The 25,554-nt window shown below is 50.2% G+C and overlaps 1 protein-coding gene across 3 annotated transcripts in view; it reads left to right on the forward strand.

Moving 5' to 3' along the window:
* Positions 1-25,554, forward strand: part of ATP2B2 (ATPase plasma membrane Ca2+ transporting 2) — a 130,164-nt gene that overhangs the window by 54,200 nt on the left and 50,410 nt on the right. Inside the window, exons 5-11 of one of the 3 annotated variants that reach the window (XM_054729772.1) lie at positions 8,078-8,203; positions 9,816-9,848; positions 10,991-11,050; positions 15,962-16,003; positions 16,817-16,975; positions 19,977-20,191; positions 24,138-24,380. In XM_054729772.1, the coding sequence (XP_054585747.1) occupies positions 8,078-8,203; positions 9,816-9,848; positions 10,991-11,050; positions 15,962-16,003; positions 16,817-16,975; positions 19,977-20,191; positions 24,138-24,380 (878 nt within the window). The remainder of the gene's footprint in view (positions 1-8,077; positions 8,204-9,815; positions 9,849-10,990; positions 11,051-15,961; positions 16,004-16,816; positions 16,976-19,976; positions 20,192-24,137; positions 24,381-25,554) is intronic. The other 2 variants (XM_054729773.1, XM_028127286.2) reach the window with 2 other exon arrangements.

Below are 25,554 nucleotides of genomic sequence, written 5' to 3' on the forward strand. Positions count from 1 at the left end.
GGGGAAGCCAGTGGGGGCCCCTTCCCCCTGTCTACCCCACAGGGAAACCACATGCACAGATGGATGTGACTGTCCTTTGTCAATGGTGCTGTGTGAGGTGCTATGTGAGGAATAAGAGCAGCATTTGGAGACAGAACACTCAGGTTCTAGCCCTCCATCAAGCTTTGGCTTTGACCTTTGCCCCCAAGGACTTCAGCCTCCTCATCTATTACTCAGCAGCATCTACTCTGATGTCCCCAGTGCTCCAGGCACAAAGGAAATCATAAAGGCCTGGAGCTCCTTCCCCAGGACGGCCAGGCAGGCCCCAGCCCATGTCTGGTTCTTCAGACCAGGCAGAGTGGAAACAGGAATCACAGGCTCCCTGGTCCCTGGGTCCAGGCAGGGGGGTGGGGGCGCCAAACCAGATCACAGCTGCTTCCGACTACTGCCTACCGAAGTGCCCCGAAGTGCGGCTGCTGAGTTAGTTCCCTGTGCAAGCAGAGCCTCCCTGTGTTTAAATGTTGGCAAGAAATCCCTGTTCTTTTCAAGCCTGTGTGGGTCAAGCAACAGATGGGTGGGCCCTAGAGCACAAACTCTGACCTGGGCCCATTTCTTTTGTTTCAATTTTGTATTTTAAGATAATATCAAACTTTCAGAAAACTTGCAAGAACAATGCAAAGAACGCCTACGTGCCCTTCCCTCTGATTCCACTCTATTACCGTTCTGCCCTGTCTGCTCTCTCAGGAGCCTCCCTCTTCCTCGTCAGGCACATGATTGCCCTGGGGCCCTTCACATTTCAGTCTCTTCCCTAAGAAAAGGTGTTTTCGTGTGTAACCACAGCACAGCTGTCAATTCAGGAAACTCAACCTTGATGCAGTACTGCCACCTAATATACTGTCCATATTCATGTTTGCCTGCTGTCCCCACAGCATTCTCCAACTGGGACCCAGTGCAGGACACTGTATGGCATTTAGGTGTCCTGCCCCTTCAGCCTCCTTAAACATGGAGCACCTTTCATGGAAGGCCAGTAGTTTTGAACCCTCCTGGGTCATGAACTCGGGTGATAGTCCCATGGAAACAGTGATTCCTCTTATGAGAAATAAATACCTAGACTTGTGACTTTGCAACTTCTCAGGGGATTTACAGATCCCTAGAGAACCTAGTCTTGTCTCGATTTGCAGCTGGGGAAACTGAGGCCCAGAGCAGGAGTGTAAGGCCCCACAGAGGGGAGGGCCAGAGAGAGACCCTAGCCCTCTAGCCCTCTAGCCCCCCAGCCCTGTACTCCTGCAGCCCCCATGAGTGAGCTCTCCTCCAAGGGCCCCGTGACTTCTATTACCCAGCCGCATGGCCTGTTTGAAATGTCTTATGGTAAATTCCATCAGGAAGCCAACAACTAGGTGCCATCAGTGTGGCCATGGAAGGGCCCCGGGGGCCAGGGTGAGGGCTTGTCCTCAAAAGCAGCAGGGCCTGGCTCCAGGAGGCCCATTAGCTCTGCCCCCTACAGGACCCCCCAGCCTCCTCCATCACCACTGGAGTCAGGGTATTAACAGCACAAGGTTGCACAGGGCATCAGCAAACCCCCTTGGACCTGCTGCCCACCCTGCCCACCGAGTGGTAGGCCAAGCATGGAGAGCCACACCTGCCACCACTGCTGCCGCCTCCGGGAGCCTAGGATGATATCTTGACGCTGGAAAGCCCAGTCTGCTGCTCGGCCCATGCTCTCTCCATTACACTACCCTGCCTCTTCTCCATGAGAGGCAGTGGGGTGTAGTGGATAGAGCACGGGTTCAAGTCCCGGCTCCATCGCTCACTGCTGTGTGACCCTGGGCAGAGAGGCCAGGGTGGTTGGAGGGGCTTGGGGTTGTGCTTGCACCAGAACCTACCTCACCGGGCTGTTGTGAGGGAGACAGGCTCACAGGCACTAAAGCACTTTACCAACTGTCTAGTGCTCTGCAAGTGTGCGTTATTACTGTTAGCAACGGGGCTGGGAATCGTATAGCTTTGCTTGGTGCTTGTGCCTAGAGGCAGATGATAATCCCCAGAAATGGCTTCCATTCCTTTTTCACATCTCTACCCCAGAAAGAGACCTTTTGGAAGGTATGACCTCACCCCTTTTCCTGTCCAGAGAGAGGCCTGGGAAGTCAAAACTGGGAGAACAAGGCTTAACCTATGCCTCAGGCACTGTGCAACCACAATCAGCCATTTGCCTTTTCTTGGCTCAAAAGCTGCATTTTGTAAAACTAGACCCCTCCTGCTCTGCAGACAAGGGCTCAGTGTACCCTACTTGCTACTGCTCATAGCAAGTCTCAGGTAGAGATGAGCTTCGGCCTGCAGTCAGGAAGATTCTGGCCTGCCCTCTGCTACCTGGTTAAAGGTAAGGTTCCGGTGGGATATGACAAGCTGTCCAGTTGGCAGAAGCCACAGTGTTCCCTGGGCCTGAGCTCCTTTCTCTCTCACAGACAGACAGGAGCTGGACGGCTGACACAGCTCCCCCACCGCTTTCCTGCCTTCGTCTAGCTTCCTGCCTTCCAACTCTGCCATAAGCCTTCCCGGCAAGGTGGGGAAAACAGAGACTAGAGCCCCACCCTCACTCCACCCCAGCTCTGCCCTCTCAGCTGAATGTGGAGATGACCTCTTGGGGCAACTTTCCTGTCTGTGAAATGGGAGGGAGATGATGATTACTCACAGAGGAACTGTGAGGGCCAGGTGGAGAAAGCAGCTCAGATAGTACTTGACACACAGTGAACCAGCTCAATGAAGATTAGTTCTCTTCTTCCCTCACCCAGTGGCTCCCTGCTGAACACCAAGCAAACCCCAACTCTGCAGCCCTCACACAGGCTGCTCCATGGTCCTGCTTCTCTCCCACTCCTCCCTTCATGAGCCCAGCTGATCCACTGCCGTCTCCTGTCCCACCTCCCACCTTTGCCTGGGCTGTGCCCCCTGCCAGGACACTGGGCCCTCAGATCTCTGTTGTCTTGTGCTGTTATTGATCTGTGTGCCTGTCTGCTCCCCTCAAACCCAGCTGGACTGTGAGCTCCTGGAGGGCAGAGATCACAAGAGACCCTCCCTTCCGGCCCCAGAGCCCAGCACAGAGTTGGCACTCCACAATATCTGTCCATCAGATGAAACGTGTGGCCTGGCAAGAGGCTTCACGTTTGGTCATCTATCCACACAAGCCTCTGATGGCCCCATCTTAACTGAAATCCAAACTTTCCAAGAGGTAGCCTCTTAATGGAGGCTGCCCTACCCCAGCCAGGGATGGCCCTTGTCTCCAGGGACCAGGGGACCCAGACTTCATCACTGAGAGGTGAGACCTAAACCAGGCCTCCCCATTTTTAGCAGAGAACAAAGCTGAGGTCCAGAGAGGAGAGGGCTGGCCTCAGGTCACACAGCAAATCAGAAGCAAATACCAGACTGGTTCCCAAGTCCCCTACTCCTTAGCCCAGGGCTCACTTCATGCACTCCCACCATGCTTGTATATGCTGAAGGGCTCCATGGGAGCTTCGATGAGGTGGGAGCTACAGGATGGTGCCCAAGAGACCATGGACAGTGAAGTCTTGGTGCAAGGCCCTGCCAGGGCCCCCATACCCAAGGGGTTCTCACCTTGGTCCCTACCCAAAGACCCTACAGTTTTCCATTGAGAGATTTAGTCATCCAACCTTTTATTTGAATGCCTGTGGTTCTGCCTTTACAGCCACAGGCTTTGGGGTTAAGCATTGCCCTCTGTAGAGGATCCTGGAGCTGGGGTGTGACAGTGTAGGGGGGATGACCTGGTACACTCAATTCTTCCTCTGGCAGAAGGGACAGCCAGGCCCTGAGGTCCTTGTAGGAGAGAGATCCTGGTAGGAGAGAAGGACCCTTGAGGAGGAAGTTTTGGATGAGAGGTAGGGGAAGGGTATTCAGTAACTGTGTGAGCAAAGGGGGTGGGGGACTGGACACAAAGGCCCAGTGAGCTATGCACATTCCCAAGGCAGAGGCCACAGGGCAAGAATCAGTGGTCAAGGGCCAGAAGAAGGCCAGGGTCTGACACAGGGGGTACTGACCGAATTTGGACTTTGGGGAGTTTTAGAAGGTGTCTGAGCTGGGGGATAGTGGTCAGAGCTGAAACTGGGGCACAGAACGAGGGAGGGCCAGAAGGAGAGGTTGATGTCCCATCTACTGCTGGGGCCTGGGGGACCACCTGGGGCTCATCTGAGGCTGGGCAGGGGGCTGTGCCTTATGTTGTCCCCTGAGTTATGGCCAAAGGTCACCTCCCTGGCTTCCTCCTCCTTCCTCCCTCCTCCCTGCCTCCCAGTGCAAAGCCGCCAGCTCCCTGCAATGATGGGAGTGATTAGATTAGAAGGTGATTTTGGGGTCTGATTATCTTGGGTGGAAATTGGCCCCCTGTGTCTTTTTCCATCCCACCTAGAGCTGGGGAGGTGGGGAGCAGTATTTCCATTGCCACCCAGGCAGAACAGACTTTCACAAATGTGTTTGAGATCAGGGTGTGAAGACCTTGTTTCCTGGAGGGACAGTTGACAAAGAAGATAGTCTCTATCCACTTCAGACAGGAAGTTCAAAGCCTGGCTCTGCCCCTCACCAGCTGTGACCCTGGGCAAGCCACTTCTCCCTGAGTCTCAGCTTCCTCCTCCATAAACTGAGGGTCAGTGTGAAGACTCAGAGATGACTGCTGTGCGGGGCTTAGCACACTGCCTGCAGAGAGCAGGTGTCCTCCAGAAGGTAGTGCCAGTACCGGCAGTGCTGCCTGCACTCTGAATGCATGAAGTGTGTTCCTCCCTCACCTTTAAAGATCTACAATGACCCCACCCCCACATGACCTCTCTGGGCCTCAGTTTCCTCAGCTATCTAACACTGCTGGCATTTAACAACCCCTCCTGGCAGCCCACACACAAGCTGAGCTGGTGTAACACAAAGCATTTTAGCAGCAAGTTATCATATTATCCAGGGTCCCGTTACTGGGCCCTGGTTCTCCCTGTTTGTGCTCCTTGGGGGCTAGTTAGGCTGCCTGTGATAGAAAGACACCAGGCCTGGGATGGTTGGCCTAGAATCAGTGTCCAAGCTCATTCTGTGGTCCTCACTGTTTTCTGCCCAAAAAAGCACTGTCCTTCTGTCCTGGGAATGGGCAAGGAGTAAGCAGAAGAGCTCACGTCTGAGGACCTGGGTTCTGTTACAGATTGCCAGGTTTTATGACCCCCAGGGAACCTCGTGACTTAGTTTACCCATTCATGGATGGACAAACGGACTTTTCCCTGCCTTAAAGGAACTTCCTGGAATATGTTTGTCTGCACTTTAAGATCCTGAGATACTGGAAGCCAAGGCTAGAACACCACACACATGCACACACATGCGCACTTTCACACAGATACACGCACAATCTCACGATTGTTCAGATCCTAGAAGGAGAGAGAAGGAGTGGGTGAAACACCTTGGAAAGTAGAAATAGATTTCCTTACTTTAAGGGAAGTTCTTCCAGTCCTGACTCAGAACTTCTTGACACTTATTTTAGATACAATTCTAATGAGTTTGTTGACTTAGACTTCAAATCTGAAGCAAATTGGAAAACAAGGAGAAGGCTGTTAGAGACAAGTTACCCCGATAATGGGGAGAAGAGGCAATCAATCTTGAGAGGAAAGAAGGAAAAACTCTAAAAAGCAGAACTGGATTCAAGAAGCAAGTCATCAGGGCTGTTTAGTATTGGGGGTCAGCATCCATGGCCATCGGGCCCCTCAGACACTGTCTTGCAAACTCCACATAGTTCTTACTGTGCAGCCTGAGGACAGCCCAAGACTGCTTCAGGCCAGGACTGCATTCTGACTTCTCTATTGAAGAAAGAAGTATGTGCTGCATTGTAGAGAGCTTTCTACCCAGAATGATAAAAATTAAAATCAGGGGGGAAAATGGGCACCTAACTATTCTTTACTAAAGAGAGTGGCCAATGGCAGGACTGAGGGGGCCTCCCCAGGTGTGTCCTGAGCCTCTGCAGGTGACACCACTCCAGCCCAGTCAGTCCCAGGTGCCAACTCTCTATTTGTGAGTGGCCCATCTGTTCTGAGAAAGCTGCAGGACCCAGTAGCTATGTGTTTCCAACGCCACTGAGGATAAAGGGCCAGCAGCCTCCGGATGTCAGGCCTGGGCTGTTGTAGCTGCTGTTCATTTCCTGTACCGGGTCCCAGCGCCTTCGCTAGGGTCACCTTGTTTCCTCAGTGAGGCCACAGCTTCAGTGGTTTCCCTTTTCCCCCCATATTTTTCCAATTCTTTTATCGTGGTAAAATACACATAACATAAAATTGACCATTTTAACCATTTTTAAGTGTACAGTTCCATGACTTCCTAGTGTGTTCATATTGTTGTGCAGCCATCACCACCATCCATCTCCAAAACTTTTTTCATCTTGTAAAACTGAAACTGTCCCCATTAAACACTATCTCCCCATCCCCCTACCCCCAGCCCGCAGCCCCCAGCAACCAGCATCCCACTTTCTGTCTCTGAATCTGACTACTCTAGGAGCCTCATGTAAATGGAATCAACAGTATTTGTCTTTCTGTGACTGGCTTATTTCATTTAGGATTATGTCCTCTAGGCTGATCCATGTGGTAGCATGTGTCATAACTCCCTTCCCTTTTAAGACTGAATAATATTTTATTATATAGAATTACCACTTTTGCAGGGGGGTTACCTTTGCATTTTATCCTCATTCTGCAGGAGACTTCCTAAGTGGACTTGGACAAGTTGTTCCCTGACCTGTACAGTGGATGGGGCCTGCCTTACACTAGCAACAAGACACTCTAGTCAAACAAAAGCTGACACAGAAACCCCAAAGATAAATAAAAATAGAGCCACTCTGACCAAAGGCCTCTCACCCCCCCCACAACTATTCTTGCTGCCCCCTGAAAAAAATTCAGGGCCCTTTGAAACCCAGTTTAAAAAATCTAAAATTCCAGGAAAGAGGTTCTTAATTTTTCTTGCACCATAGACTCCTGGGGAAGTCTGGTATCATCATGTGCCACCCCTACTTGGAATTATACTTTGAAATGCATAAAGCAAAATATACTGGGTGACAAAGGAAGACAGTGAGATTGAAGTAAAGTAATAAAATGTGTGGTATAGCCGAAACCGGTTTGGCTCAGTGGATAGAGCGTTGGCCTGCGGACTCAAGGGTCCCAGGTTCGATTCCGGTCAAGGGCATGTACCTTGGTTGCGGGCACATCCCCAGTAGGGGGTGTGCAAGAGGCAGCTGATGGATGTTTCTCTCTCATAGATGTTTCTAACTCTCTATCCCTCTCTCTTCCTCTCTGTAAAAAATCAATAAAATATATTTTTTTAAAAATGTGTGGTATAGGGATGCATGGGCTTTTTCATTAGCACACTGCATAACAAGATCAGCAGTCAGTTTAATAACTGCCTTATTTGTAAAGTAAGGGTGAGTATCATGATATCTGCAACAGCTGCCAAGCGATATGAAAAAACCTGTGATTCTTGTAACATGTGTGATGGTGTTGGGGCACCACTACCACTAATGGGGTTTATTGCCTACATTCCTAATGGGGGGAAATGCCACATTTCAGGTAGATGTTTGTAAAACTAAAGATGTCATTATTTTCACCCAATTTTACAGAGCCCTGAATTCTTTAACCAGATCTTTAAAGTGAGGGTGGTGCCCACTTTAAGCAGTCCTATAAAGGTCTTAGTTGGCATTTCTTTGCTGGTTATAGAATTAAGCAAAATGAGGTCTCATTCTAGATAAATCAATAAGGAAAAAAGAGAGTGGTCCCTGCTTGGCCTATAAGGGTGAGAGAGGAGAAGCGAAAGAGAGATAGAGGTAGGAGGGTATCTCCAAGAGAGCATGGAGGTAGTAGGCCTGAGCTGTCTGGAGGCCTAAGAACTGAGGTATAGCAGTGTTTGAGCCCCAAGCCCATCACAGTGCTGTCCCAAAGTGAAATCATCCTAAAAGGTTCATAGTTTGAACCTTAACTATGGGCAGTACCCTTGGACTTCAACAGGCAAATTGCCAGCAGACTCTGGATGGAATCCCTTCCACTCTTTTGGGGAGGGGACTTGGGCCGTGCAATGGTAACTTGGCTTCCATCCCCTTCTTCAGGGACCCATGTGATGGAGGGCTCTGGACGGATGGTGGTGACCGCTGTGGGTGTGAACTCTCAGACTGGCATTATCTTTACCTTGCTGGGGGCCGGTGGTGAGGAGGAAGAGAAGAAAGACAAGAAAGGTAAGCCCACCCCCATTGTGGACCAGGAGAGGAGCTCTTAAGGCCACTTTTTTGTTGTTGAATCATTCACTCCACAAAATAGTTATTGAGTGCCTTTTATGTCCATACCCTGTGCCAACAGCCACATCCTGCATCCTCAAGGCCCTGTTCATGCCAGGAGGGCTCTGTCTGTTCCATCTCCAGGGTCTTGTCCCAGTCTCTGTCTTGTCCAGTCATGTCATAGAAACCCCTCCTCCTCCACCACTGGGCCAGGCCAAGGGTGCTGTGCATTTGTTGAGTCTCCAGCCTTAAGTGTAACCTGGTCCCATCTGCACCCCTCTTATCAAGTAGAAATCTCCACCTGGGAATATTTCTCCACTCTTCTCAACTCCACTGAGCAGAGTGGCAAACCCACTCATCACAGATTCTCCCCAGATGTGGACAGAGAAGCTTCTAGGGAAGGTGGTTCCAAGTCAACTACTATGAGCCCCCTCTCAGATGCCCCTGACACTTCCACCTCACTTGGGTTCTGACTCCTCCTCCCCCTGGAAACAATAGTCCTTCTTCCCTGGGCCCTCCTCAGAGCACCAGGCTAGCAGCCTGGGCTACAGTTGCCTCTCAGAGGAGAAGAGGAATGCTCAGAAGACACAAGAGCCAAGGCCTCTAGCCCTGGAATGGCCAGCTCCTCACCCAACACTCACACTTGGTCAGAACAGCCCCCTCTCACATCTTTAGTCTTTTGTCTTGTCTCCTTCCCCAAGCTCCAGAGGAGGGTCCCCAACACTCCGACCTTCTGAAGTCCAAGAGAAGGAGATGATAGCAGGTGACCTGTCCTTGAGTTTACCTCCAGTTCTCAAAGGTCAACCAGGCACAGAGCCTGGGTCGCGATAAAAAATAACTTGTCCCCAATGGTGAAACCCATGTCCTAGTGGGCTTACCTTAAGATTATGGCTTCCTCACCAATAGGGATAATGTAACTAAGGTGTGATCTGTGAAATCCATATCTGGAGAGCAAGAGGAGAGCTGAAGTTGAAACTGAGAACAAAGTCCTGGCCAAGAGGCCCAGAGCATGTCAGAACAGTGTCCATGACATAGAAGCTGGCCTGCTGTGGCCCCAGGTTACAGGCAGTTGAGTAGATGTGGGCAGTTGGACAGGATGCAGCAACCTTTAACTATTTCCTTGGCCTCACTGGGGCCTGGGTTAGGGGCAGAGGCTCCTACAAGCCAAACTGTGTTTTTTAAAATGCCAGTAGGAAGACAGGCCTCTCCTGCCCCAAAGCACAGGACAGAGTCCCTCACTCAATATTTACTTACACTCCAATGAAATGAGGGCATCAGTGTAAAGGGAAGAGGTGGGAAGTGGAGGCAACATGGCACAGGAAGATGGGTACAGCCTTGCCCCTTACATCCTCGTGAGCAGCACAGCTGGGGCTGGGGCCCTCAGCACTGCCATCCCATCATCTCCATCAGGGACATGGCTTAAAGCCTGATAGCTGTGAGTCCCCATGTCCAGATGACCCTGGGCACGCCAGGATGTGTGTGTGTGTGTGTGTGTGTGTGTGTGTGTGTGTGTGTACACAGATGAGGCTGTGTGCTTCTCCTTCATTAATATGTCTCAAAAATCATCACACAGGTGTGAAGAAGGGGGATGGCCTTCAGCTACCAGGTACAGTAAGACACCCTTCAGGGTAGATGGGGCTTTTAGAAATAGCAGCAGCCTTTAACCACTGAGCCTGGGCCCTAGACACCAGCACACAGCTGGGGGAGGCTCCCTGACTGCAGGGGCACTGCCAGACCCTCAGCTGTGCCCCAGCTGATGGCAGTCCCACAGGACAAGCCAGCACCTCATTCTACCTACTTGCTCCTCCAGTGCATCATCCTGGGGGCCAATGCCAATGGCATCGCCAGTGTCTCCACATGGGCCTCAGCCCCACACACATACATTCAGGGGCCTGTCACCATGGGACCCCCACAACCCTGCTCCCCTGCACATCCCCACAGAGCCTGGCTGGCTTCCCCTTACCCACGGTGTGTCCACTTCACCCAGCAGTCTCTTCCCTCTCCTTCCCACAGAACCTGTTCCCCTGTCCCAAGAAAAAACAACACAAGTGAATTTGACCATCTTGTATCATCTTTTAATTTCTAAATTAAGGGAAACTCGCTAGGACCTTCTCTGTCTCGTGCACAGAATGTGACATGTTTGATGTCGCCTTTTAAATGATGGGAAGTGCTGATTAGGAAGGAGGAGGTGGCCATGGGTGGTGACCTGAGTTAAGGGCAAGAATCCTGCTAAGTCACTGCCCTCAATGGATGTTTTGCTGGAACAAGGGATGGTGATCATAGCAATACCCATTCGGAATGGCCAGGGCCACAGTGCACCAGTTGTCGAATGTCTTAAATTGACTCTGTGCCATTGGCCCCTCTGATGGGAAGCCAGAACCCCTCTCCTCATAGAACTCTCTAACGGGAACCCCTACCTGATTGGTTGGGCCAACTGGGTGCATCGGTGTAGACCTCACCACAGAACAGTGCCATCCCGCCTAACCACATTGATCATCTTCCATGTTTTATTTCAATGACCCTCCATGCCTGAGTTTTTCCCCCCTGACTTCTGTGGCATCTCTATGAGAACATTTCACCCCGACCCCTGAATTTGAGTTTCTTGATCTCCAACGGAGATTTTCTTTGAAGACTATAGTCATGTTACTTGCCACAAGTTGGTTCATGTCTTTATTGTTGTTGCTGTTCTGCATTGTTGCTTTTCTCCATTGTGACACACTGCATTTTCCATCCCTCCCACCCCCGCAGCGGCCGATGGTGCGGCAGGTTCAAATGCTGCAGATAGTGCAAATGCCAGCCTAGTCAATGGTACGTCTCCCGTGGCAAGCTCTCGGTCTCGGGTGGATGGGTGTCTTCTCCTCCACCCCCAACTTTGGGCTGGCCTCTCCCTATTCTGGACCGCACAGATCTTGGATGTGCATGGACAGCTCTGGGACAGTCGTCCTCTCACATGGGGCAGGCGCTTAAGAGAGAAGCCACCACCGGGAATCAGCTCCACGCCCCCTTGCGGCACCAAAATGGCACTGGCTCCTGTGGGACCTTTGACCCCCCCCACCCCTCAGTGGAGCCCTGAAGAGGAACATGACTTTGGCTTCAGATTTGGCCCCAAGAAGCAATGTCCCACCTGTGTGGCCCTCTCCTAAGTACGTTCCTGGCCCCCGCTTTGGGAAGAAAGCCTGGGGTCAGGACCTGGGCTGAAGCTGGAGTCTGGGTGCCCAGTGAAGGCTCCAGTCCTCGACTCTAAAATTACCTCGAGGCTGGGGGACCCAGGCCAAGTTTCAGCTCTTTGGCCCCACCCCTTAGCATGGCTGAGCCACCAGTAGATATTTCTTCCTCTTCTCTTTCACGGAGCGAATGGGCAAGGGGTTCGCTTGGGCTCAGGCCTGGTCTGTCCCTCAGATGTGGACTGGTGTTTCTTGCTGTTGCCTGTGCTGGAGCATTTGTCCTGGGTCTCTGCATTCTGACTGGCCCCCTCGGGGAGGGAGCTGCCACTGTAGCTGGTCTGCGTCTTACCTCCTTACATACTGGCAGGGAGGAGTTCCATGCACTTGCCTCCAGCCTTTAGATTTCTTAAGTCTCTACCCTTTCGTCTTCAGAGCAGTGAAGCTTCTATTACTCAGACAAGTTCCCTGTTCCCAAATTAGGTAGCAAGATAGTCACCCAGGCTGTTTCTGAACTGCTGAGAGCTGTTAGGGCTCAGTCATGAAGCCAGTGCCCCAGCATCGCTGCATACCAGGCACCCGGCTGTGGGTTTCTCATCCATTGTATCATTTACTCCTCACCACTCCTGGAAAACATGGAGATCTTGTCCCACCTCATCCTGCCCCAGACCAAAAATGGAAGCACCTCAGAGATGTCAGGAGCTAGGCAAGACACTTCTGCAAGCAGCGTCTTCCCAAGAAGGGCTAATTTGGGTATGGGTCTATTTCAGGAGCAGGAGGAGAATGCAAGACAGCTTGGGTTGTGGGAGGTGTCATTCGTCAGGGAGGGGTGGTAAGGGATGACAGAGAGAAACGTAGGCAAACCCAAAGCCTAGGAGGGAAGGAAACAGGATGTGGCATCCTGCCTCCCCCAGGGCAATGAGCCTGCATCTGGGCTGGCCGGTTCCTAAAAAAGTGCACCTTCACTTCCAAACCATAGCAGAAAACTCCAAGTACCCCAAGAAAAACTGCAGGAAAGATGGGGAACTGACATTTCTCCTCCACCTAGGCACTTTGCAAGCATTTTATGCTTGCCATCTTACTTAATCCTCATAACAACCCTATGATACAGAGTTTATTATCCCACTTTAAAGATGAGGAAACTGAGGCTCAAGGAGATCAAGACCCTAGCCCAAGTTCACAGAGCTAGAAAGTAACATAGCTGGGATTTGAACCCAGGCCTGGCTGGCTCTAAAGTGCGTGTTACTCTGCTTGATCCAGAATTTCCCGATGGAGTGTGTCTTGAAACTTCACAAGGATATTAAGAGGTCTTTCCCCCAAGAAAAAGATCCTGTGGTCAAAGATGTTTAAGAACCTCTGGATAGAATTGGTGTCTTCCCTGGTGGCAGGACTCCTCACTGCCTTGAATATGCTGGTGTGTAGTGGCGAGTTACAGAGCCATGCAGGGGTTCCCAGTCTGATTTGGCTGGAGGACGTTTTCTGACTTTATCTGTGGGATCGTTATGCCTGCATAATATACTTTGGGAAACAGTGCTCTAAGCCATTGCTCAAAATGCAATCAGAGGAACAGAAGGCTGGGCATCTCCTAGAAGCTTGTTAGAAATGCATAAGCTTAGGCCCCACCCCAGACCTACTGAATGAAAATCTGCATCCTGTCAAGCTCTCCAGGCTCTGAAAGAGTGCATAGAGGTTGAGAGGTGCGGGGCTGAGGCGTGGTGAGTGAGAGAATTACTGTCCCTTCTCCCTCCCTCCTCTGAGCCAAATCAGGATAGAAAACAAATTAGAGATAGAAAACAAATTTAGTGGCAGTATTCCCCCTGCCTTTACTCTCCCAAACCCCACCCAACTGAAAGATGGTTGGGCGCCATTCATCTTGGAGGCTTATGACTGCCATTATTATTTTATTATTTATGATTATAAATGTAATCACTGTTTAGTACATCTCTTATAATCATGATAAATAATACATCACTCTTAACTCCAGACGTTTACAGGGCACTTAGCGGTGCTTTTCATAAGTTCACCTTGGTTGAAATTGTAACATTTCACAAAGAAAGAAATGGAGACGCTGGGAAGACGAATGACATCTCCCAGGTCTCCTCATTAGTGGTCTGTCTCCCCAGAGAGGCAGGTCACCTCTCCATGAATCCTCCACATCCATGCTTTTCACACTCATGTCCCCGGCGATGCTTGAAGAGAACAGACCCATTTGGCCAAGCTGCATCTGGCATTGGATGCAGAGGGGCCTCCTAGTCTCCACCCAGTTCCTCATCTTGGGTCCTGTCCTACATCCCAGCTCCCCTGAAACACAGTCCATCCTCCAGGTCCCACATGGGGCCAGAGCTGGCTGTCCCGCCACAGTTCGGGGCCAGGTGAGCCCCCGTTTAGCTGAGGAGAGCCCCAGTAAGTCCTTTGCTTCTGAGAAATCAGGCCATCTGCACCGGAGCACACCCGAAACACACCTCCCTTCCTCAGACATATGCACTGCTGATTATTTTTCTGGCCACGTGGTCACTGTGGAAATAAAAGAGGAAATTGCTAGCTTGGTTAATGGGCACACGCACGGGCTACTGCCCCTGATAATATGCAATACAAATAAAGGCCCCTTTGTGCGCTCTAAAAGCAACTACTGAAGCGGAGTCCTCTGGCGCCCAGTTCATAGTTACGTTTTAAAATAAAAATAATTGTTGTAGTTCATTTCTCTTTGCTCTAAAAAGGCCTTTTTCTATTTTGTTTCTTAGTCTGGTAGAAAGAATTTTACAATAGAGCAGCGGGGCCTTTCTCTTTGATCCCAGGTGGGCCACTGAGCCTTTGCTGTGAGAGGCAGTGGAGAGAAAGAGAGTGGGGTTGAGGTCCAGGAAGGCCACTGTTCCCGCCCCCCCACCAAGTCCCTACAATGGGGTGTGGTGATGGTGATGACACTGTTGATGGAACTAATAACATAGCCCCAGGATGCCCTATTTGAGAACTGCCTCTAAACCTTCCTTGGTCTCAGTTTCCTCATCTGTAAAATGAGTGAGAAAAGCCCGCCTTGCAGGGCGTTGGGAAGACTGACACTTGCACACTGCAAAAGGCTGAATGGGCCCGTGATTATTACTAAGGCACTTTTAGGTGTTCTGGGGGGTGAACCTTGAATCCCCATTTTACAGAGGTAGGAGCAGAGGCTGGGAGAGGAACGCCACACAGTAAGTCGGTGTCAAACAGGGGCTTCAGGAGCCCAGTCCCCCAGTGCCACCTCAGTGCCCCTCCCCTGGGCTCAGAGGGCTGAGAGGTGGCTGGGTGGAAACATGCACACACTTTGGAGCCAGCTCTCCATTTACCCACTGGGACTCGGGCAGGCCTCAGTTTCTCATCTGTAAGTGGGTATAAATATAGGAGCATCCTTGTAGGGATGTGGTGAGGACTAGATGACATCATGGAGGTCATGTATGCGCCTGGCACATGGTGGGTTCTTCCGGAACGTGAGCTGTGGGACTCACCTTTGCAGCAAATGTCCTGGAGTAGCTGACCTCCTCAGACTCCTCCAGAGGTGGTGAGGTCTGCATGCAAAGTTCTGGGTGAGCTTAGTGGGCAGGCCTGGTGGAGAGGGTGTCCCTCTCCGCAGTGCCAACAGGTGAAGGCAGGTGTCTCAGCCACCAGATAGGAGCCTCCAGTTTCTCCCACCTGCCAACACAGCCTACACCTCTAGCTGTGGACAGGGCCTCCCAAGCAGCCCTGATTAAGGGGTGGGAAGCTCTAGACTCAACCTTTCTCCAGCACTAGACAACATCAGACCCTGGTATGCAGGGCCAGGGGTGGGGCACCCATGGGAGCCCACCAACCTGACCTTTCCTATCTAATGTTGTCTGAGCTGGTCAACCTCAGAATGAAGAGCACACATCCAGAAAGGAGGTTGGCAGCTTCCCCTGGGAGCTGGGATACTCCCACCAAGGCCCCTGGACACACTTGGGGTACCTCAGAGCCCACCCTTTGCATGGGTCACTCTCTGTCAGGCTGGGCATGGGGCTGTCCATGCTGTGGCTTCACACCCCTTCAGAAGGAAAAGGAGAAAGTAGTAGTCTTTCTCCTGGAGCCAGGAACCAAGGAACACATTAACCAAACTCTTCCCATGTCCCATTCTAGTCTCTCTCTCTCTCTCTCTCTCTCTCTCTCTCTCTCTCTCTCTCTCTCTCTCTCATCTTTCTTTGCCTCCTCTCAGCCCACAAAAGGCACCAATCAAATTACTCATGGGAACCTGAGAATTTTCATTCTTCTGCTTCCTGCAAGGCAACCCTGGTCCCTTCTACCGTCAAGGCTGTCCTTTAATCTGTAAGATGCCTAAGGGCAAAATAATTCCCACAGAAACACTCTCTCCAAGCCCCCAGAGAATCAAGACAGACCTGCAGCCAACGCGCTGGCAGGTTTGTTCTTGTCTCTGAGGCATCCTGTGTGGAGGGATGGAGTCGGCTTGGCCCTTCCTCCATCTGTGACATGAATGTCCGTGGCCCTGTGGCATCTTTGTGATGACCGATGTGTGTTGTCTGTTCTCTGTTGTCTGTTAAAATTCTTTGTCGTGTAGGTAAAATGCAGGATGGCACTGTGGACACCAGCCAGAGCAAAGGTAACCCTTTTGTATTAACCGGGTCCTGTGGTCCCTGTGGCCCCTCCCCACCGGTTCTGAGGGCTATGCCAGAGGCAGATGCAGCTGCAACTATGGGTGCCTGGCATCTTTGGGGGGTATAGCTATGATTCACGTGGCACCAGGCCAAATGGAGGCATCACCTGATGAGGATGGAACACCTGCAAGCCAGCTTCTCCCCGGCCTTTGAGCTCTGCTGCCCGTTTAGCTGAAAACTTGAAGCTGGTTCTTTGAGATTCTTAGGGGATAAGGAATAGGACCTCGGGCTACTAGTTAGTCCTGATCTGAATGAGGAGAGGGCTTGGCACCCATGGATGGGGACACTCTCTTTTACCTTTAAGTCTCTTTTTTTGTCCCTGCTGTCTGGTGATTAGTTAATATCCCAACGACATGGCCCAAGGACCACTGGGTAAAGCCCACGCCTGTGTCTTATTTGAATGTGGGAAAAGCCAAAAGGTCATTAGGAGAAGGCCCAGAGGAGCCTCCAGCTCACTCCTGCTGGGAGTCCAGGGTGGAGCCTTGTCACTCCCTGCTGTGTCCTGGATTCCAGGCCCCAGGCAGGCTGTGGCCCTGGTTGCAGTGTCTCTGGCTGTAAGAGACAAGACACCACCCCCATCTCAGGGCTTCTGTGCCGGCCATGCAGGGGCCCAGGCAGGGCAGTGGGTATCTCACCACACTCCCCCAGGCAGGCAGGGTAGGGGCCAGCATCCCCACCCTGCAAGCTGACCTGTGTGTGTGCATGTCTGTGTGTCTGTGCGTGTCTGTGTGTACACATGTGTGCTCTGCCACCTGCAGCCAAACAGCAGGATGGGGCCGCCGCCATGGAGATGCAGCCCCTCAAGAGTGCTGAGGGTGGTGATGCTGACGACAAGAAGAAGGCCAACATGCACAAGAAGGAGAAGTCGGTGCTCCAGGGCAAGCTCACCAAGCTGGCTGTGCAGATCGGCAAGGCGGGTGAGTGTGCAGGGTGCGAGGGGGGACACACAGTAGGACCCCAGGCAGGGCCCTGCCCCAAGCTGGGCCTCAGTTGCCTCATCTGTAAAGTGGTGGATTGCATGAGATGGTCCCTGAGACACACCCTTCTCCATCTGAGTACTTACACAGTAGGTGCTCAGTTAGCACTTAGAGAGAAGAGTGAAGCTGAAAGCCTGAGTTGTGGGGGCACACGGCCTGTGTTCTTGTCCAGCTAAGGTTGTGAGAACTTAGGTAAGTAACTTCCCCTAGCTCTGAACTCCTGCCTCCTGGTCTGTGAAATTGGGATGCCCATTGGTCCCCACTTCACTGGTTGCTATGAGGATTAAAGGAGATTATGCCCAGAGTGTTTAGCACTTGGTGGGTGTAGTGTCTGGAGAGGGGGCAGGTCCTGCCGGGCCTGGAGTTTGCAGGCGTTACCCTGAGGTCAGTGGTAGCCATGGAAGAGGTTTGATCAGGGGATGGCAGGGATGCATTTTGGACTCTATAATGAGCACCCCAGCTGCAGTGCACAGGAAAGATTCAAGAGGTGGGGAGCAGTGCCAGGATCCCCAGCACGACAAGCTGGGCTTCCCAGCTGAGCTGGTAGCTACAGGTGAAGGCTGGTGACAGCCCCCTGGCCCAGGAAGCCGAGCCCAGCTGCAAGGTGAGCCCTGCCCATCTGACATGGCCTTGGACTCCCCTTCTGGGTAAGGATGTGGAAAACACCAAGGCCTCCCCACCTGGCTGCTTGCTCCTCCATGGCTGTCTCCCTGCTCTAATTATAGGCACCGCAGTGTGAAAAGGGAGGCAAATTACAGGCTTGGCTGTCTATATTTAAATTCGGGGTCCTGGTGACAGCTCCGGGCTGCTGGGAGCTTGGCTTCCCACCCCTGGCGACTGTCAGAGAGGGATAGAGCAGGCTCCGAGGCTCCGCAGCTGGAGGGGGTGGGGAACAATGGGCACAGAGATTTCCTCCATCCCCACCATGGAGAAGACTCCCAGGAAACATGGCTCTGCGGGGCAGCGCAGAGCGGGGAGAACAACGTTGTGGCTTTCAAAGTCCTCGCTCATCTCCCTCCCCTCCTTGGCCCTGCCAAGGATGGAGTTCAGAGTCGAGCACTTCTGAGTTTGCATCTCACTTCTGCTTCTCTCTTGGGTTGAATCCCCTGAAAGCAGAGCTGAAGATGGGTGGGCTTGGGGTTTGGGGAGGGGGTGCACACAGGTGAGACCTGTAAAAAGTAAGGACGAGATAGGGCCAAGGAAGAAGCCAGAAAACAGCTGAGGTTTCCGGGGGGGTGGGGGGGGAGGCAGGAATCCCAGTCTCCACCTGGTCCATGGGGAACACTGGAGCAGAGGACCTCTGCAAGGTCTGCTCCACCTTGTAGCAAGGGGTAGGTGTGTTGGACCCCCCAAATCAGCCATTGGATCTTGGTCATCCAGTTGGAGGGGAGTGCATTCCCAGGCACTTCCTGAGAAGGAGACTCCTATCACCCAAGAGCAATTCTCCTCTGGCAGAGGCACCTGAACAGCAGCTAAGGCACAGAAACTGCCAAAAGGTATCGCAGGGGATCCCAGAAGGTAGCCACCTGCATTTGCTAATTCTACAGTGCCTCCCTGGCCTGTGGCCTTGGGCAAGTCACATACCCTCAGTTTTCCTATCCAAAAAAGGGCCCCCAACTGTTTCCTCTGTCAGGAACTCTCTTCACCCAGGTCCTCACCTGACTGCTCCTTCTCATCGTCCACCTGTCTGCTCATCTATCACCTCCTCCAGGAAGTCTTCTCTGGCCACCCTAGCTTAAGTAGCCTCTCCCTACCTGCCCATGTCACTGTTTTTAGCTATATTGAGATACAATTTATACATAAAAAATAACACACATTTAATGTGTACATCTTGATGAGTTTGGACATATGCAAACACCTGCGAGACCATCACCACAATCAAGATACTAAATATATCCACCATCTCCAAACGTTTCCTTGTGGTCTTTTGTAGTTTTGGGGGTTTTTTTGGCGGGGTGGTTTTTGGGTAAAACCATTTAACAGATCTATCCTCACAACCAGTTTTGAAGTGTACAATACCATTGTCACTACCGGCACCATGTTGTTCAGCAGAGCTCTAGAACGTACTCCTCTTGTATAACTGAAACTTTATACCCACTGAAAAACAACCCCTGCTTCCCCTCTCCCCTCTGCCCCTGGCGGCCACCCTTCTATTCTCGGCTGCGAGGAGTTTGCCTGTTTTAGATTCCTCATACAAGTCCTTCTCTCTCTGCCTTATTTCACTCAGCAGCATATCCTCCAGGTCCATCCATGTTGTCACAAATGGCAGGATTTCCTTCTTTTCAAGGTTGACTAATATTCCATTGTATGTATGCACCACATTTCCTTGATCTTCATCCGTCAATGGGCATTTAGGTTGTTTTCTTATCTTCGGCCCCTGTCAGGATCTAGCATGTCATCTGGAGTCTTCTTCACAGAGTTATCCATCTCTGAATTGTCTTGTTCGTGTTTGTTTCCCGTCTGCCTTCACCTCTAGACTGTCAGCTTCCCAAGGGCAGGGACTCTGTCTGCTTTATTGCCTGTCCCTAGTGCCTGAATGAATGAGTCAATAAATGGCACCGACTGCACATCATTATTGTGTGAGAGCACCATCCAGGCAGTTCTTATTTATTCACGTGGTCACTCAGCACACATTTCTTGAGCACCTACTATGTGTCAGGCACTGTCCTAGGCACTTTATATGCAGTGATCGCATTTGATCCTTACAAAACCATGTGAAATAAATATGCATCCCCATTGTATAGAGGAGCTACTGAGGCTCTGTGAGGGTCAAGGACTTGCCCCAGGCCACAAAGCAAGTAAGTGGCAGAGCTGGGATGTGAGCTAGGGTTGGCCTGACCCCAGAGCCCTTTTGGCCAAGGGTTCGGTCCACCTCTCACTTCCCAGGGCCCCCGCCCCCCAGAACCGCCACTGAGCAGGTCCCTCCCACCCCGTGTTGCAGGCCTGGTGATGTCAGCCATCACGGTGATCATCCTGGTGCTCTACTTCACCGTGGACACCTTCGTGGTCAACAAGAAGCCATGGCTGCCCGAGTGCACGCCCGTCTACGTGCAGTACTTCGTCAAGTTCTTCATCATTGGTGTGACGGTGCTGGTGGTGGCGGTGCCCGAGGGGCTCCCTCTAGCCGTCACCATCTCGCTGGCCTACTCTGTGAAGGTGAGCTGTGGAGAGCAGGGCCAGCCAGCTGGGGGTCTGTGGGGTGCCCAGGGGCCATTGCTGGGGTTGAGAGAAGAGCTAAGAAGAAGGGAATGGACACGTGGGAAGCTCACAGAGAAGATGTAAATGGGAACCCAAACTCACCTGCCTTCAGGGGCCTGTGGCAAACTGGAGAGCCACACCCTAGCTAAAGGGACAGCTGTTATTCAGCCCAGCCAGTGTCACCTTGTGGGGACACGGGCCCAGTGTTGCCAGATCTTTACCTTTTTTTTTTTTCCAAGAGAAGCCAGAAATCTGGACTTAATATAAACTCTCCTTATTTTTAAACATTGACAATCAATGCAACTTTAAACAAAAAATAAAATGCAGACATCACTGTGCAGGCCCAAATCCATCACACCCCACCAGATGGTGGCAGAAGTCCGGCCGTCACAGGCACAGGCCCCACCATAGCCTTAGTGCATACATGACTACTAATCTCAGAGGTCATTTCCTAACGTTTGAAAGAAATAAGACTAAAACAAAAAGGGCGTCTGACTTTAGGAAAGCCCCCTCCTCTCAGGATTCGGGCTGAAAACACAAGGTTTTAAAAGCAGTTCAATGAGGGCAGGTGGGCCCTTGCGTGCCGACCGCTGGAGAGCCTTCCTAAATGCTGCCCTGATGGCACAGCCCCACCACCCCTGCCCCCAGGCCCATGGCCATCTTCACAGCCTGAGCCCGGAACGGAGCGGGCTACTATCCCCGTGGGCACTGCACGCCCAGCCCTCTGCAGGGCACCTCCAGCCTGGCTCACCCCCAGGTCCTCACACCCTGCGCTCATCCTTCCTCCTTGGCCTGTGGTTTCCACACTGCGGGCGGGCGGAGGGCTGCACTCCCCTTTCCCAGGGCCCCGATGCCAGGATGACCCGCAAGGGTGGAGGCCTGAGCGTGTTGATAAGTAAGGCATTCGCTCTGAGACATTGGCAGAGCCGCCGGAGGGCACAGCGCGCGTCAGTTTCCAAGCTGGAATTTGGGCTGGGCTCGCCGATGTAATTTCATACAGAAAAGAGATCTCTAAGCAGGTGCCAGAAAGTGGCAGCGCTGTGTAAAGGATACGGCCCTTATCACCTCCCTGTTTTAGGGCTCTCAAAGAAACTCCATCCCACAAACCAGAGCCCAAACAGGTCACAACACGATGCTCAAGGGTCAGGGACCTTGAGATGAAGGTGCTCACACAGCCATGAGTCAGGACCCTCGTACCACCCAGCTGAGCCCGGGTGGAAGGGGTGGGGTCTCCTTGGAAGTCCTAGAGAGTTGCTTTGGGGGAATTATGTACAGACATTTTTAGGCCTCCGCACCTTCTGCAGTTTGTGTCTCTGGCACCTGGTGCCTTTAGCCGTGTTAGATAATGTTACTTCTACAGTCGCTTGATAGACTTGGGACAGCACCCCAACCCAGGAAAAGCACACTCTCCCCTCTCTGAGCCTGGACTTACCCCCGGAAGCCACCATCCAAAGAAAAGAGATGATCACTTAGATCAGCGCTGTCGAAGAGAGATCTAGTGTAAGCCGCAGGTGTGATTTTAAATTTCTGAGTAGCCACGTTAAAAATAAAAATTTTTAAAGAAACAGGCAAAATTAATTTTAATAACATAATTTACTTAACTCCATATGTCCAAATTATTATCAAGCCAACATGTAATCAATATAATGAATTATTACTTGAGATATATTTTACTTTTTTCACAATAAGTGTTCAAAATTATATGTGTATTTTAGACTTACAGCGCATTTCAGACCAGCCACCTTTCCAGTGCTCAATAGCCACATGTGGCTACTGTGTTGGATAGCACAGGCCTAGGCATTTTTAAGTCCCGCAGACAAACCTTCCTCAGCGAGTACAGATGGGCACAAGCCCGATCGAGGGCCAGGGTCCTGGAGATGGAATGATCCAGGCTGGGAGGTTAAACAGAGCTAGGCTCAAATCCCAGCTCTAACCCTCGCTGGGTGTGTGCACCTGGTCACATCACTTTGCCGTGTCTTCAATTGCCAAGAATCCTCCTAGGTTTCACAGATTCTTATAACATCAGGCAAGAGAATAAGTGCAGAAGAACTTTGCAAACTATAAAGTGTGTTGCAAATTCAAACTGCTGTAGGTCATCCGTTCAACATACTTTTATTGTTTCAGTTACCACAGGTTACAATAAGAGAAACTGCAGTAGTTATGTAATCCCACCAATATTCTTCTTGGCCTGTGGTTTCCACACTGTGGGCGGAGGGCCCCGATGCCAGGATGACCCTGCAAGGGTGGAGGCCTGAGCATGTTGATAAGTAAGGTATTCGCTCTGAGACACTGGCATTAAAGGTATTCTAATTGCACTCTCTTTTGACCCCTGTTATAAAGAGTTACAATGAGGAGAAAGAATAAAAGAAATCAAATTCCTAGTTCCAGGCAAGAACTACAGCTGATTCAGCAACTTTTTCTCCAGCAACATTTCATGTCCCTCCTGGCCTTTTGGTCACTATGATGGAGGGCCTGCATGAAGCAGGATGGTTCCTAGAGAATTACTTTCGTTGCATTACTTGCTTAAGAACCTGGAAGAAGCTAGGAGTGTGAACCTGGGAAGAGAGAAAGAGAGGTGAATACATTAGAAAATTAATAATAAGCCCTAACCGGTTTGGCTCAGTGGATAGAGCGTCAGCCTGTGGACTCAAGGGTTCCATGTTCGATTCCGGTCAAGGCATGTACCTTGGTTGCGGGCACATCCCCAGTAGGAGGTGTGCAGGAGGCAGCTGATCGATGTTTCTCTCTCATCGAGGTTTCTAACTCTCTATCCTTCTCCCTTCCTTTCTGTAAAAAATCAATAAAATATATATTTAAAATAATAATAATAATAATAATATGTATAATAGGATTCCATTTTTGTTATGAATTTTTTTAAAAAAAGGATGTTGAATGTGTGGGGTGTATCAGTTATGCATGGTAACATTATGGCTGAAATGTTTTCTTTTTTATGAGTCTATAATTTTAAAAATTTTGTGATTTTTATCATGCAGTGTGTATTTCTTATAGAAAAAATAAAATCTATAGATTTTTTTAAAAGACAATAAAAATCTCCTATAGTTCTACCATCCAAAGATAATGACACTAACATTTTATATTGTTCCAGATATTGTCCTATGTCTATAAATACATATATCCCCCAAATGTATTTACTTTTAGTGAAACCAAAACGACAGTGAAAACCAGGAACCAGTGAAAGATGGTACATTTGAGAACATTCATAATGAATAAAAAATAGTTATATTAGGGTGTCAGAGAAAGATACTTGAAGTAATCAGAGAGGGCCCAATCTTAATTTATCCTTATCCTTATTTTTCCATAAAGAATGTAGATTACTTCTGTAACAAAATTAATAGAATCAATTAATCAACTTTTTTATTTTTTTAATCCTCACCCAAGGACATGCTTTTATTGATTTTAGAGAGCTAGGAAGAGAGGGAAGGGAGGGAGGGAAGGAGGGAGGGAGGGAGGGAGGGAAGGAGGGAGGAGGGAGGGAGGGAGGGAGGGAGGGGAAAAAAGGAAGAAACATACATCAATGTGAGAGTGAAACATCAATCAGCTGCCTTGACTGGGGATCGAACCCACAACCTGGATACATGCCCTGACTGGGAATCAAACCTGTGACCTTTCAGTGTATAAGAGGACACTCCAACTGAGCCAGACTGGCCAGGGCAATCAATTCTTTTAAATGGCTCGGCTAATAAAGGGGAGGAAAAGGGTGGCACACACAAAGGAGCCCAGGTGTCAGAGACCCTAGAAACCATGATCCTTTGCACGTGTAAAAGCAAAGGGACAGACTGTGGCAGCCCTTCCTCTTTTACTACGTGTTCACCCAGTGCCCCCGGCACCCCAGCACCCCATCTCTCTCTTCTCACTGTCACCCTCTCACATGCCCCTCCCCCAGAAAATGATGAAGGACAACAACCTGGTACGCCACCTGGATGCCTGTGAGACCATGGGCAATGCCACGGCCATCTGCTCAGACAAGACGGGCACACTGACCACCAATCGCATGACGGTAGTGCAAGCCTACCTTGGTGATGTCCACTATAAGGAGATCCCGGACCCCAGCTCTATCAATGCCAAGACCATGGAGCTGCTGGTCAATGCCATTGCCATCAACAGCGCCTACACCACCAAGATTCTGGTAAGTGGTATAGTCTCCACTACAGAGAGCCATCTCCACGGGGGATGCAGAAGTACTGGGCAGGTTCAGCAACATGTTTCATATTTCTAAATCCTGCTGATGTATTTTCAGGTAGCCAGATAGTAAGTGATTTGATTCTCTTTGACTTAACTTTTATGTTTGTATGACCAAAAATACAGGATGGGGCAAAAGTACGTTTGCAGTTACGTGTACATGAAACACAAAGTTTATTCTTGTACTATTTATTAATTATTGTATTACTTTCATACAAACAACCGTAAACCTACTTTTCCCCACCCTGTGTATATATATATATATATTTAATTGTCATTTTTATGACAGAGCTTGTGTTTTTATTTTTATTGAATTTATTGGGGTGACATTGGTTAATAAAATTATATAGGTTTCAAGTGTATAATTCTATAATACATCATCGGTATATTGTATTGTGTGTTCACTACCCAAAGTCACATCTCCTTCCATCATCATTTATTCCCCTTTATTGTCTTTTTAAAATCCTGTCATTGCCCACCCCCTAAAAGAATCGTTTTAAAAAACATTTTTTTATTAGTCAGCTTTTGCTACATAACAAACTACTCCAAGACTTCCTGGCTCAGATCAAAACTATATTTAGCTCACAATTCTGTGAGTCAGCAATTCGAACTGGGCTTAGCTGGGTGGTTCTTCTGGTCTCGATGGGGCTAATCTTGGCAGGACTGGAGGCTGATAAGAATGGCCTCTGCTGGATGGCTCATCTCTGCTCTTTGTGATCGGCCCCACCTCCTCCAGGCTTGTCTGTTGTTAAATAATATAAATTCAACTGCGTAAAATTTAAATATCTTATTGGTTTATTGAATGGTTCATGAACCAGGCAGTACTCAATCTAGCAAATAGAAAGGAGCTCTGAGGAGCTGTACAAAATGGAAGGCTTTTATAGGTAAAGGGGGAAAAGAGTGGGTTGTTTCAGGCATAGGTAACCTACTTTTGGGGTTCAGAAGGGGGTTATCAGGTGAATACCCTCACTAGTGCTGACCAGGAAATTCCAGATTGACTGGTTAAGATTAAATTCCTGGGAGAGGCTGAAACTGCCATTAGGTTAGGCATTAAGTATTGGTTTGGTGATGTGGATTTAACACAAAGGACTCCATTTGGAGCCTCTTGCCTCTTTTCTAGC

The sequence above is a fragment of the Eptesicus fuscus genome, chromosome 18, assembly GCF_027574615.1.
Source record: "Eptesicus fuscus isolate TK198812 chromosome 18, DD_ASM_mEF_20220401, whole genome shotgun sequence".
Classification (NCBI taxonomy): domain Eukaryota; kingdom Metazoa; phylum Chordata; class Mammalia; order Chiroptera; family Vespertilionidae; genus Eptesicus; species Eptesicus fuscus.